The 12,782-nt window shown below is 35.4% G+C and overlaps 1 protein-coding gene across 3 annotated transcripts in view; it reads left to right on the top strand.

The window, feature by feature from the left end:
- The first annotated feature begins 7,260 nt into the window (after nucleotides 1–7,260).
- Nucleotides 7,261–12,782, top strand: part of LOC149560973 (NEDD8-activating enzyme E1 regulatory subunit AXR1-like) — a 134,346-nt gene continuing 128,824 nt past the window's right edge. For 2 of the 3 annotated variants that reach the window (XM_089824911.1, XM_089824910.1), the window contains exon 1: nucleotides 7,261–7,558. In XM_089824911.1, the coding sequence (XP_089681037.1) occupies nucleotides 7,518–7,558 (41 nt within the window). In that variant the 5' untranslated portion in view covers nucleotides 7,261–7,517. The remainder of the gene's footprint in view (nucleotides 7,559–12,782) is intronic. The other variant, XM_089824912.1, reaches the window with a different exon arrangement.

Here is a 12,782-nt window from a genome sequence, read left to right as displayed (position 1 = left end):
TATTGGGGCTAATCCAATTTCAAAAAGGGAGACAACATTATGGATACCTCAAGTGGAGGGATGGGTAAAAATTAATTTTGATGGGGTGACAAGGGGAAACCTAGGTGTATTAGGGTGTGGATGCATGGCAAGAGACCATAAGGGAAACATACTTGCATTTATAGCTAAACGCTTGCAAGATGGTACAAATAACACTGCAGAATGTTTTGCTACCAGGGAAGCTTTGGGATTAGAAGCAAAAATTTGATATAAACATATACATCTGGAAGGAGACTCAAAAATCATAATTAATGGCATCAAGAGAGGAAAGATGGAAGCATGGCATCTGGATCCAAGTATATGACAAATCAAGGAGCTATTATTGGACTTTGATGATTTTAAGGTTTCACGTTGCTTATAGAAAGCGAATAGAGTGGTAGATCGGTTAGCCAATTTGGGTGCCAATTCAACATTGGGCCCTCAATATGAAATTTGTTGAAGTTGATGAAATATCAACCCCACAGCTCCCAAGAATCACTTGCATGCAAACACTTGTCACATAAAGAGAGAAGGAAAAACTACGGAGGTTAGAATTCTCAGATCCACAGATGAGACATTCTTGATGAGAAAAAAGAGAGATTGCTATTATAAAAAGTGAATAAATGAAATTTTCAAAGAGAGACCATCCTTATAAAGGAGATCAAAACCATAAAAAAGTCTAACTTAGGTTGCATAATAATACTTAATAAAAGAACTAATTATTATATGCCTAAAGTTTAGCTTAAGTAAACTAGAGATAATAAGTGAGTTAATAATTAAATCAAAATGATTTAATTAATAAGGCAATATCTTATTGCTCTAGAACCCCCCCCTTAAGATAAACTTAGGGAGTAGCTAAAAACCTAGAAACTACTATTGAAAGAAAATTTGGGTCTCGGCAACAAGGCTTGATGAGATATTCAAGCACAACCAAATCTCTGTAAAGAGGAGAAATAGAGAAAACCACATGGAAAAAACCCTACTCCAAAAAGAAATGGAAAGAATGTTCCAGAAGATATGAACAAAAGGATGATTATGAAGAACATCACTGAAGCATGAAGCTGCAAACACTGCCAAACTGTTGATCTAAAGAACCTCCAATGTATATAATATAACTAGGTAGAGAAGACAAAGTCTGAAGAGTTGATCAATCAAAGATGAGAGGTATCTTCATGGCCTCCAAAAATAGGAATGAAAGAATGTCTATATGGTAAATGATCCATCTCATTGAAATGCATAGGTATCCAACCACTGCAATCACCTAGTACATAAGATCAAATACTGAATACATAACTCACTCCATCAAACCAAGAAAGCAATAGAACCAACATAATACCCCTCTAATGTTGAGAGGTAAGACATGAACACTGAAATTGAATGCAATATCTCATGCAGAAAGAAGAACTAGGAACATTGAGAGTGCAAAAGAAGTACAAACACCTATATTGGCACGTGTCATTGACACATCATGAGGCTAATGCCGTGGAAGGAACACTCACTTAAAAAAGGAAGATGGTGAATATGGCCAACTTAAAACCCCCAAGGCACTTTATAATGTAGTGCAAGTACAACAAAATACAAAGATGTCTAAGATCCTAAACTGCAATAGAGTGGCACTTTATCTCAGTGCGTTTATAAAAATACTACAAAAGGATGTCAACAAAGATCAAAAGAGACATAAGGAAAGTATAATAGATAGTATAACCCATGAAAAATTATCTAAAATAACAAAATCGATCCCCAAACCTGAAACAACCAAGATATCCATCAGAATGCAGAAAACCAAAAAATTGAATGGGATGTGCTTGGAGTAGAATCTGGAAAATAGAATGTCTCAAAATATGTCTCTTAGAGTGAAAAATATAACTTCTGGCTTTGATAGCCAAAACAGGCCACCAAACAACATAAAAAATCCAAATAAACTACATAATCATGATGGGCTCATAATTAGCTTTCTGACACTTCTTTCAAATCAAAAAATGGGGTCCGGATGAGCAAGGTATGGCCAAAAAACCACATGCAAGTCAAAAAAGCACTAGAAAATAAAATAAAATTTTTGTCTCAGAATCTGTGCCAAAATATCTCAAAAAGCATGCCAAATAGTATCAGAAATAACACCAGAAAGCATGTTAGTTCTGTACCAAAAATATCTCAATTTGCATGCCCCAAAATTTTGATTTTTGTGGAAAAAAGGACTTTTTGCACCAAAAAATCATAAATAATTGCCTTGAGAAATGTGAAAAAAACATTGATTCAAAAAAATCTTGATTTACGTGCCCTAATATCTCAATTTTCATGCAAAAATTCTCGATTTTGGTGCTAAAAAATCATAGAATCACCAGATCAGGAAATGTGCCAAAACACAATTTAAAAAAAAAATCTTGATTTGTCTAAAAAAGTTTTGAAAATAGCAACCTAGATAAACGTGCAATTTTTTAAAATAGGAAATCACCACCTTGGGAAACATGACCAATCTAGGAGCAAATTTTTAAGCCTCAAATTCTAACTATATCCAAATTGGACAAATTTTATATGAAAATAGGGGTTTTTGGGTGCTTTGAGCTCAACGGTGATGTTCGTTTGGGCTCAAAGTGACCCGAAAATCAATGACCCCCTAGATTCAATACAAAATAACTCTGAAAAATGAAATTCATTGAAAGAAAAAGTACATATCTAAAAGCCAAGTTAGATCTCTCAGAAAGAGAACATGGGCATGCATATTTGGAGCTCTAATACCATGTTGAAGTTGATGAAAGATCAACCCCACAACTCCGAAGAATCACCTGCATGCAAACACTTGCCATAGAAAGAGAGAAGCAAAAGCTATGGAGGTTAGAATTCATAGATCCATAGATGAGACATTCTTGATGCGCAAAAAGAAAGATTGCTATTATCAAAAGTGAATGAATGGAATTTACAAAGAGATCATCCTTACAAAGGAGATCAAAACCCTAAAAAGGTCTAACCTAGGTTGCATAAGCATAATTAATAAAAGAATTAATTATTATATTTTTAAAGTTTAGCTTAAGTAAACTAGAGATATTAAGTGACTTAATAATTAAATCAAAATGATTTAATTAAGGCAATATTTTATTACTCTAACAAAATTTTTGAGGACTTCTATTGTATATGAGCAATGTTAGTATGCTAATAGAAACCAAATTTAAATAAAGCTTCTACAAACTAAACAAAATTCATAAACTTCAAGATAGACTAAAATGAGCTCTCAATTGAGAATATGAGTCATTAATGGACTCTCTCAATGAGAAGCTCTCTTGTTGAGTGGCTTTGTCTAAATAGATAGGATGTATGCTCAAGCTTATGCTTCAAAAATGGCTTCAAATGGAGTTGGAATTTGGGTGTGAGTGTATGGTTTTGATGTAAAATGGCTTCTTAAAATGGCATTATGACTTTACTTCATGGATTGTGTTATTTTGCAAAGGGGAAGGATCCAATTTATAGGCAAGAGGCTTGAGGGATTGAGGGCTAAGATGCAAGGATGGAAAAAAGCTCATGGAGGGCTTAGATTGCATGAGAGGAGAGCACATGGATTGTGCTTCCTTACAACCAATTAAGGAGTGACACATGTCACATGGTGAGAGGATGGAGGAAAGGGGAAGGATGAGTCAACAAAGGAGGCTCAAGGGATAAAATCTTCATAAAGACCCTCATAATGGCTTGTAAGAGCAATAAAAGGGCTTGGAAGAGTCATTTATGGCCTAGTGGGCTTCATAAAGTTTTATGGTTGAGATATTTTGAGGGAGATGAGAGCAATTTCGACTTGGACTTGATTAGGAAGGTTTTAAGCTTGCTTAGGCTTGTGCAAATGATTAGAGGATGGATTAGGATGGTTTAGGATTAGCTTAGGGATAGGCAAGTGGATGACATTTAAATACTTTATTTTCTAAAGGTTTTTAGGTGTCTACATCTATCACCTTGGTGATTAAATAAAGAGAGCAAATTTGTTTGGCCATTAGACTTAATAATTTACTCATGGTACTTCAATTTGGAGTCTAAAAGGAATGACATAATGAGTTCAACTTACGACGGCTTTAATCATTCCACGGTAAGCAAAGATTTCCATATTACCAATGTATCCCTCACACGTGTCAAATGAGTGTTTGGTTTGCTTCGATACTTCATTGTAGAGAGTTCCAAGGCAGTTATATTCAGGCTGAAGGCAGGGAAATTTTATTTGTTTTCTTTGAGTCAGAAATGGAGGCGAATTTTACTCTCGACTCAAATTCTCAAATATAGACCTATGAAGGCTGGATATCCACACGAGGCTTGAAACAAATCTCTATTTTTGATGACCCAAGCTTTCTAAAAGGCATTCAACAATTTTTAGGGCCAGAGTATTCGGAGGCATTCTGGAAGAGGAGATCAAATTTGGATGTGATCTTCAATTTGTGGTGCTTGCATTGATGGTGGGGGGATCAAAAGAAGAGGTTCGTTGGGTTGTGGTTGCAAGTGTGGACAGGGAATGGATTTTGGGATTGGATGTCATTATTGAGAGAGTTGTTTTGGGTGTTGGAATTGAGATGGGTATTGAACCTTGGAGGTGTGGCCTTCTTCAAATCCGCAAGGCACTCATATCCCCAAAGCAAAAAAAGGTTGGAAAATGATCATTGAATACCTGATTGAGCACATTTGGGCGATGAAGGAGGATGAACGAGGCTTCATGAAGGCCATGCCGAGGAAGATCACATTAGCCCCTGGACAAAAAATTTGCCATCAGATTGCAAAGAAATCTCACTTGCATGAGGGCGCGTCCACAATAAAGGGAATTTGGGTCGATGCCTCTCTGCTCACCGATGAGGGGAAGGGTAGTGGAAAGCACTGTAGGATGAGTTAGGGGTTCTTGGTGAGGGATGACCACTCAACCCCAACCCTTACTTGTGAGGAAGCAACAAATTGGTTCAAGAAGTAGCTGATAATGGGGGTGGTGGTGGCTCTTTTTATCTTGGTAGATCAATCTAATGTATGGGTGGGTGGTTTGTACGTTTAGAGTGTTTACACTTTGTTTTTTGCTTATCTAATGGTATTTGTAAGGGCAGGGTAAGGGTAGTTTAAACTGTAAGGCTCTTAGCCATATTGCCATAATGTACTCTCTTTATCAATATCAATACAAAACAAATATTACTTTAAAAAAAAAAAAATTCCCTAAAATTTGACCACTTAAAAATATATTTTCATAATTACAGTCAATGATTTTTTCCATGTACTCCAACAACGATTATCTTGTCTAAAAGCTCTAATCTTCTTTATCACACTAAAGGATGCCCTACACAGTTCTACAACTTTAACATGACAAGTTACCTGTGGCAATCAATTATAAGAGATTCAAAGTAATGGGAAAAAATCTCCAGTTTCAATATGTTGATAATTGTACAACCAAATCGTTGAGTGCTTCATTCTTCTCAAATTGTGTATGGAGGGTCAAATTCATATCAAACTTCAACTTTTCCTATCTATTTATATGAGATAGACATTTGATTGAAACAAACATCTAAAGAAGAGATAGACAAATAAATAAATGATACTTCAAGAGTTGTTTATTAAATGTTCCTTCACGCATATACATTAATATGAAATAATTACACCTATGCATATGAGATAGGTATTCACCCAATCAGAAACATGCATAGAAAGTGTCAATAATTCATGAAGTTGTAGCTACCATCTTTGTGTGTGTTAGTGTTAGCTTCCTTTTGCGATTGCTTGCCAAGCCTATATTTCTGTTATATGAAAAGGACACAAGTCATGTGGATATGAATGTGTTTGAATGAAAATAGTGTAAAAATAACAATAGAAGCAAACACACATGGATCTTTAGAAGATATATGCTTTGATTTGAAGTTCATGCAAACATATACATAAGTCAAAACAATTTCAAAGGGTCAAATAAAGTGACTGTCTACACATAGCCAAATTATAAGTGGTCATAAGTAAAACCTTGGAACTAATATCATCAATAACTGAAAACCCCATTTGTGAGAGCATTAGATCTAATGTATGCTAGCAAATTGTAAAATGGAAGAGTTAAAGATCCATATTTTAGAGTGTCAAACATCCATTACTCGATCAAAGAAAGGGGGATTTTCATAAACCAAAAACATGTCCAATAAAAAATCATGCATGCCCTAATCTGAACGACATGGTACCTAACAATCTGAACTATGGCCAACAATATTCAGACAATACAAATGAGTAATGCTGAAGCCACGTTTTGACTTACAATTTAGGAAACCCTTTCCTTTAGAAAGTTAATTTATTCTTCACATTAAAACCCTAACATAACAATGAAAGATCTATTTGGGGACATTGAACGCAGTCTAAGCACAACGATTTAACAACCATAGTCAAAGGCATTATAAACCAAACAACACAAATGAGAAACACCGAAAGATCAGAGAAAAACACATATCAATACCAACGGTTTTGCAACCCTGGAGAATCTTGTTCAACAATTAAACACGATACCTGTCAGGGTGAGAAAGCCACTATCCCCGTGAATAGCATCAACAATATAACACCTTGACCTGCAAAGAAAATCAAATTCTTTTAGTAAACATATACATTATTTTTTAAACCTAAATCTTAGCATATGGACGACATAAAATAATGAAAGTAAATGTTCTTATTAAAAAATAGAGGGAAAAATTCTAAACCTATAAAAACAACAGAAAGAACATGTAGACTGGAGCAATGTTTTTTTTTTGTAGTCTTATTTTATGCTGTATTTACATTGTACATTCTATTTGTCACGAGAATCAATGTATCAAGCTATCCAAAAAATCTACACCTCATTACATGCAGGGAATGTTTGTTCTCCAAGTTTTGTTCCTCTAGAACTATACCATGTTTCAAGAATTGCAACAATAGACACATACCTTTTTGGAAAAATGACAATTGTTGTGGAGGAAGAACAAAACACTCCCTCAAGAAGCCAATAGAATAAAACTTATTTATATTTATGAAGTTATAACTTGCAAACTATAGTCTATGATGGTATTATTTTAAAGGGCACAATTTCCAATTAATCAACTAATGCATTGCAAGAGATTGAAAACTTTAGTCCCCTACCATTAGGAGGGACAACAAGATAATTTAAACAATAGAACACTCTATTTACAACTATACCAAAAATAACTGTAAAACGAAATAAAAACATATTTTATACTTTATAATAAAAAATAGTCGCAACTACCTTTAATTATTCACTCCTCACTAGCGAACTTTAAAAACAGTTGGAGCTAGCAATGAAAACAGTTAATTATAGATAAATAAGATCATTGTTTTTTAAAATTAAACCTCTGGTCAGAACGCTCGCTAGAATAATAAACTGCATACGAAAGTTTTTTAAACCTCTGGCCGGATACTTATGAACGAATTCTTAACTATCATGATTCAGTAATTCACTTTTTCGGGTCGCGACATTCGTTGCAAATTTGTTTTCTTGTTTTCCTCCGCAGAAAATTTAGCAGGGGAAGAAAGCAATGGCTGAAAGCAACAAAAACAAGTACGATCGGCAACTTAGGTACGCCACGGGGGTTCGAGTTCTCCACTCTCGCTTTTTTGTTTGCTTTTTTTCTAAGCAATTGGTATCCCTCGATTCGCATGGTTTGATTGTGAGAGCCATTCGACACTATTGGCTGATCTCCGCTTCAAATGTTTATGCCCGATTTAACGCGTTTTATGAGGATCGAACTGGGGACCTGTAGTTAAAAATGTAACCTGCAGAACTCTTGCTTGTGCATTATAAGTTGTCCGGAAGTGCTTGATTTTGAGTTTTTTAATAAGATTGCTGTGATAATTGCACCGGGCCTAAATTTTCTGGCCATACGGCCATATTTAGAGATTTTACCGTAAAATGCAATGGAAGTCTTGTAGATTGTATTACCCGAACGGAATTTTTTTTGTGCAGACCGTCAAATATTATAAAGCATTATAGTTACGTTTTTCGGATGAGATATGTCTGAACATTTAAACTGCAGCTTTGCTTGACACTCGTGGTCTAAATTTCAACTTCAAACATTTTATGCTTTAAAAAATTAAAAGTAAAGCTTTTACAAGTAATAAAAAACATAATACAATGCTTAAACGGCAGGCTTTTGAAAAACCAGAGAGACCTCCATCATACAGCATGCACAAAACATTTTAGTTCGTTGATTGCAGAAGCTTTGGTTATTTGAAAATCTCGGTAGTTGTTTTTTGATGGAAATAACTAGATTATATAGATATGGGCACTTGTGCTTTTAACTGTTTTTATATGGTAGATTACGACATCATGAGAGAGTATTGTTTTCAAAATTTGGAAAGCTCAAAAAAGGATTGTGTAATGTAGCCATGAATCGGCTTCATATGATCTCAGGGTGTCATATGTCCATACACAGAGACTGCTTGCTGGACGTATATTTGGGAACAGAGTTTAGGGAAAGAGCTTGAACAGCTAACATATTGTTAGTTTTTTGGAATGGCAAAACCTTAAATAAAAACAAGTAAGTGCCAACTGTTTGCTTCATCCTATTTTAGGGGCTTTTAAATATTAAGAGGCTAGTGCTTTTTTCCCTTTTTACCTTGGGCATATCTGCAATTACAGATTACTCGGAAAACATGATCAGTACCAACTTCTACTAAACAATTATTTTCTGTGTTCTAGGGATTGTTGTAGAGGCTTGGATTGATATTTTTTATTTTAAAAATCAAGATTTGTCTTAATTTATAGTTTTATACAAAACAACAGTATTAGTCTCTGTTAAATTAGGGTCTAATATGTGACAGTGGTATTTTTTGTCCATATTTGGCCAATTATATCCTCAGTTTGAGAACATTTGAACACTAAGATTAACCGAAAATTTAATTTCAAATTCCTATTGATAACCCACCAGCTTTGTATGTAAAACCAATGAAACTTAAGGACATATAAGAATATTATTGAACTAATGCTTATTTAAGATTTCAATAGTGAAAAAGATTTGAGGGGAACTTATTATCTTTCAACGAAGAAAAAATCTCCCTTAATTATTTGTAAATGTGTTCTATCTTGTCTCCTTTACAACGGAGGATATACCAGAGTAGTTTTGAGGTACAATCTCAAAATCTGAAGACTTACTTCGGATGGATAAGAAGTGCTATTTAGATGACGATGTGGTTCAAGCTTTGCTGGACATGCTCACCACGCTAAAACAATTTGTAGTGGTAAGAAGCTAGGTGCAAGTCCAGAGATATTTTTTAGCAGAATAAAAGCTCAAGGAATATGACTTTTAACCTAAAAAGTGTTTAACTCCTTGATTGTGCATTCCCCATTTTTAGTTTTTTAAAAGGAAGGGGTTAAAAATTTATTCAAAATAAAGCAGAGAGTACTAAGCAAAGGCCTCAGGTCTGTCTACCAAAAGCACCAACATAGTCAAACAAAGAGTTCCCAAAAGAGCAACTCTGAATGGAGCAATTACAAATTCTTGTTTTCCATGATTAACTTTACTAAAGTCTTTGAACGCTTTGGAGGTGAAGTCCCATAGCCATCAACAACCCATCCAAGTCCTTTATTTTATTTATAAAGAAAACTAGAACCAAGTTGCCCTCTAGTGTATAACCACTGGCAAGACATGTTCAATTAACCAAAACAAGTTGGCCTAAGGGCCTTTAATATTTATATTTAATAATTTTACTTTATTATTTTATTTAAATTATTCTTTCCATGCCACAAGGATCTTCATCTATCCTTCTTCATTGAACAAGCTTGGAATGACTAGTGGTTGAGTGGGTGGAAGAGGTCAATTTTACCTTTTATTGTGTGCTCCTTTCCTTCGATAGATGGGACCTCATTAATCAACAATTTGATCATCTTTCCTGTTGGCTTGATTGAAGGAGGGGCATCTTGCGACTTGCAACCAGTGAGTAGCCAATAAGAGTGTGGTTGATGAGTGAACCTTCAATTGCCATATCTTATCATGGGCTTTAGAATGGGCAACACATATTCACATTGTTGGTCAGCGTGTACTAAATTTTTATGGCAAGAATATATTTAATCAGTTCTGTTAACAGTCTTATTTAGCATATGTCTGATTTTGCTCTGCATCACATCCATAGCATTTTCCTTTACCACATGTCTGCCTTTTTACAATGCATCCTTTTACTCCTCAACTCCAGCTTTCAATTTTGCTACCTCTCCTGTTGAAGAGGTTTCACCAGTTGCAACTTGCAGTTGATAAGCAAGCATGGTATCTGAAAGGACAATTGGAGGATCTCTGACTCGAAAGGTAGCTTTTAAATTGCTCATAATTCATGTACATTTAATTGTAGGTCTCAGAACAACTTGATCACCCATTGTCTTATGCAATCTCCTTCCACGAGTCTCCACTGCAGCTTGAGCAAACATTGCAAAATGTAATGTGATGGTGGAAACCTCCACTGCAGTTGTGTCTCTCAAAGTTCTAACAACTACATTTCCTTTGGTTTCGTGCACACCCTGCAATTTCTTTGGCTTGTTTATTATTGGTGGTGTTGACCATTGATCTAATGTTTTAAGCCTTGGGTGAGAGTATGTTCCTTTGACAACATTATTGTTATCAAATTTTGCAGCAAAAAGAGGATCACTAGCCAAATCCCAATTAGGGACTATTACCATTCCACTCTTCTGAACCATCCTGCTTGCCTCATCTGAAGTTATCTCAATATAATCAAGGTTCACTTCATTAAGGGTGGTGGCAGCTAGTTCTTGTTCAGATCAAAGAACCGAGGCTCGGACTGGCCCAAACTCAGCAAGGGTAACTTGACTCGTGAACCGGCTCGGACTCGCTTGTGACTCGACAAAGTGACAAAACCCTTGAAATTTAGAGATTTTTTAGGATCTAAAGAACATTCCATGCACCCATTATTGAATGCTTAAAGACAAAATAACATCATGAAATTGAAGGTAATTTAATCACATACATAAACATACATCGATCACATAAGTGCAAAGGTAAATTGTAGCTGAAGGAATTAGCAAACACAGATATATAAAATCCATAAAATCCATCAAAATGTATATCAATCCATGAAATCCATCACATCAATAGTCATCATCAAATATTCCAAACATATGTAGAGTTAAACAAAAAGTTAAAACAAGTCTATAGCTATGGCTCCTCATCTCATCCTCTACCTCAGCCTCAACATCAGAATAATCTATATTATGCCTCCTAGTAAGGTGTCTAAGGTAGGTCCTAAATGACTGATTAGCCATAGTCTCTGCCTGTGAGGTGCCACTAGGATCAACTATAGCTCTCTGCTCCTTTGCTGCCATAGCCACAACCTTAGCCTCTTTGTCTTTTTGGTCAATGCACTCTAGTCCTCATCTTCAAAGACAGAATCAGTAGCTTCAGTAACCCACTCAGACTTTGGATCAACCTCCTCTAGAGTAATTGGAGAGGTGTCACTATCCAAAATCACTATGGTCCTAAGGTGCATGTTGTAATGCACAAAGACAGAATTATTTGTTCTCTCCATAGACAACCTAATGTGCCTCTTCAAATGGATGTGCTTGAACATGCTCTAGTTGCTCTCACATCCAGGAGCGCTACATGGCTGGCTCAATATACGGATGGTGATTTGTTGAAGGCCCAAACTTTTGCCACCATCTATTTGAAAAAAGTAAAAAGAAAATAAAGAATAGTCTCATTTCCACCTTTAAAGCTAGAAACTAGATAATAAAATTAATATGCAATGTGCATAAACTGTAATTTTTACCTGGCTGCAATTTTGTATGACCTTCTTTGCACATTTGGCTTCCAAAAATGGGCCCTGCTGAATTATTATAGGCATCCATCTCAGGGAATGTATTTGTGGCATTAGTGGCCATCTTCAATATCATAGTATATAGGCCACTAAGAACCTCCTCATTTGCCTTGAAATCATCACGGAAACGGGATGCTAGATTGAGGTAATAGGTTGTTGCATGGATGGGTCTATGAAGTTGATTTTGCCATTTCGTATCAATTATGTTCCAAATTCGGCCATACTTGTCCTCAACTACTACATATTTGGCTCTAATGGCCTCCTTGGCCCTATTCATGCCCTCATATATGTAGCCCATAGCAGGCTTCTCCCTGTCAGCAACTCGTAGGAGGGTTATGAGGGGCTCAATGACCTATAAAATAGTTAAATGAAAAACAATTTAGTGGATGATGATATGACCATTAAAATATGAAACTTTGTAATGTTGCGCAATGAAAATAAAACAAAAGTATGAATAAATTCATTTAAAAATTTTAAGTTAATAAATTACCTCCACTATCTCCTTACAAGGGGCCCAAAAACCTTCTTCATCATAAATGCATTTTGTTGCATCTATCCCTATAGGGGTGGTAGCATAGGACGAGGAAATCCACTGTGGACCAACAAACATGCACCTCAAAGCTAACCTTGAATTTAGCAGGGATTTTAGTGTTATAAAATTAGAGGCAAATTTTGTGATACCGAGATGAGCCAACTCCTTTTAACTTGTGTAATCCCTCATAATGCTGAGGACTAAGGCATGATTATGGATGAACTTGCAAATATTTTTGGCCTTATCAACACATGATTTCACCCATTTAATCTTGCCAATATCCTTTAACGTGAGGTCAAGGCAATGGGCTGCGCATGGAGTCCACAAGTTTTTTGGGTGCCTCTTCATCAAAAGTTTTTCTGCAACAATTTTAAATTAATTAGTGAAAATTTAGATGTGTTAAGAAAATTTAGAAAACTATAATTAAAAATTTAGGAACTTAAAAGTTAAA

Source organism: Cupressus sempervirens, chromosome 4 (genome assembly GCF_028749045.1).
Source record: "Cupressus sempervirens isolate cs-2001-9-10 chromosome 4, ASM2874904v1, whole genome shotgun sequence".
Taxonomy (NCBI): Eukaryota; Viridiplantae; Streptophyta; class Pinopsida; order Cupressales; family Cupressaceae; genus Cupressus; species Cupressus sempervirens.
Note: the sequence above shows the minus strand (reverse complement) of the source record. Positions and strands in the feature narration are given on the sequence as shown.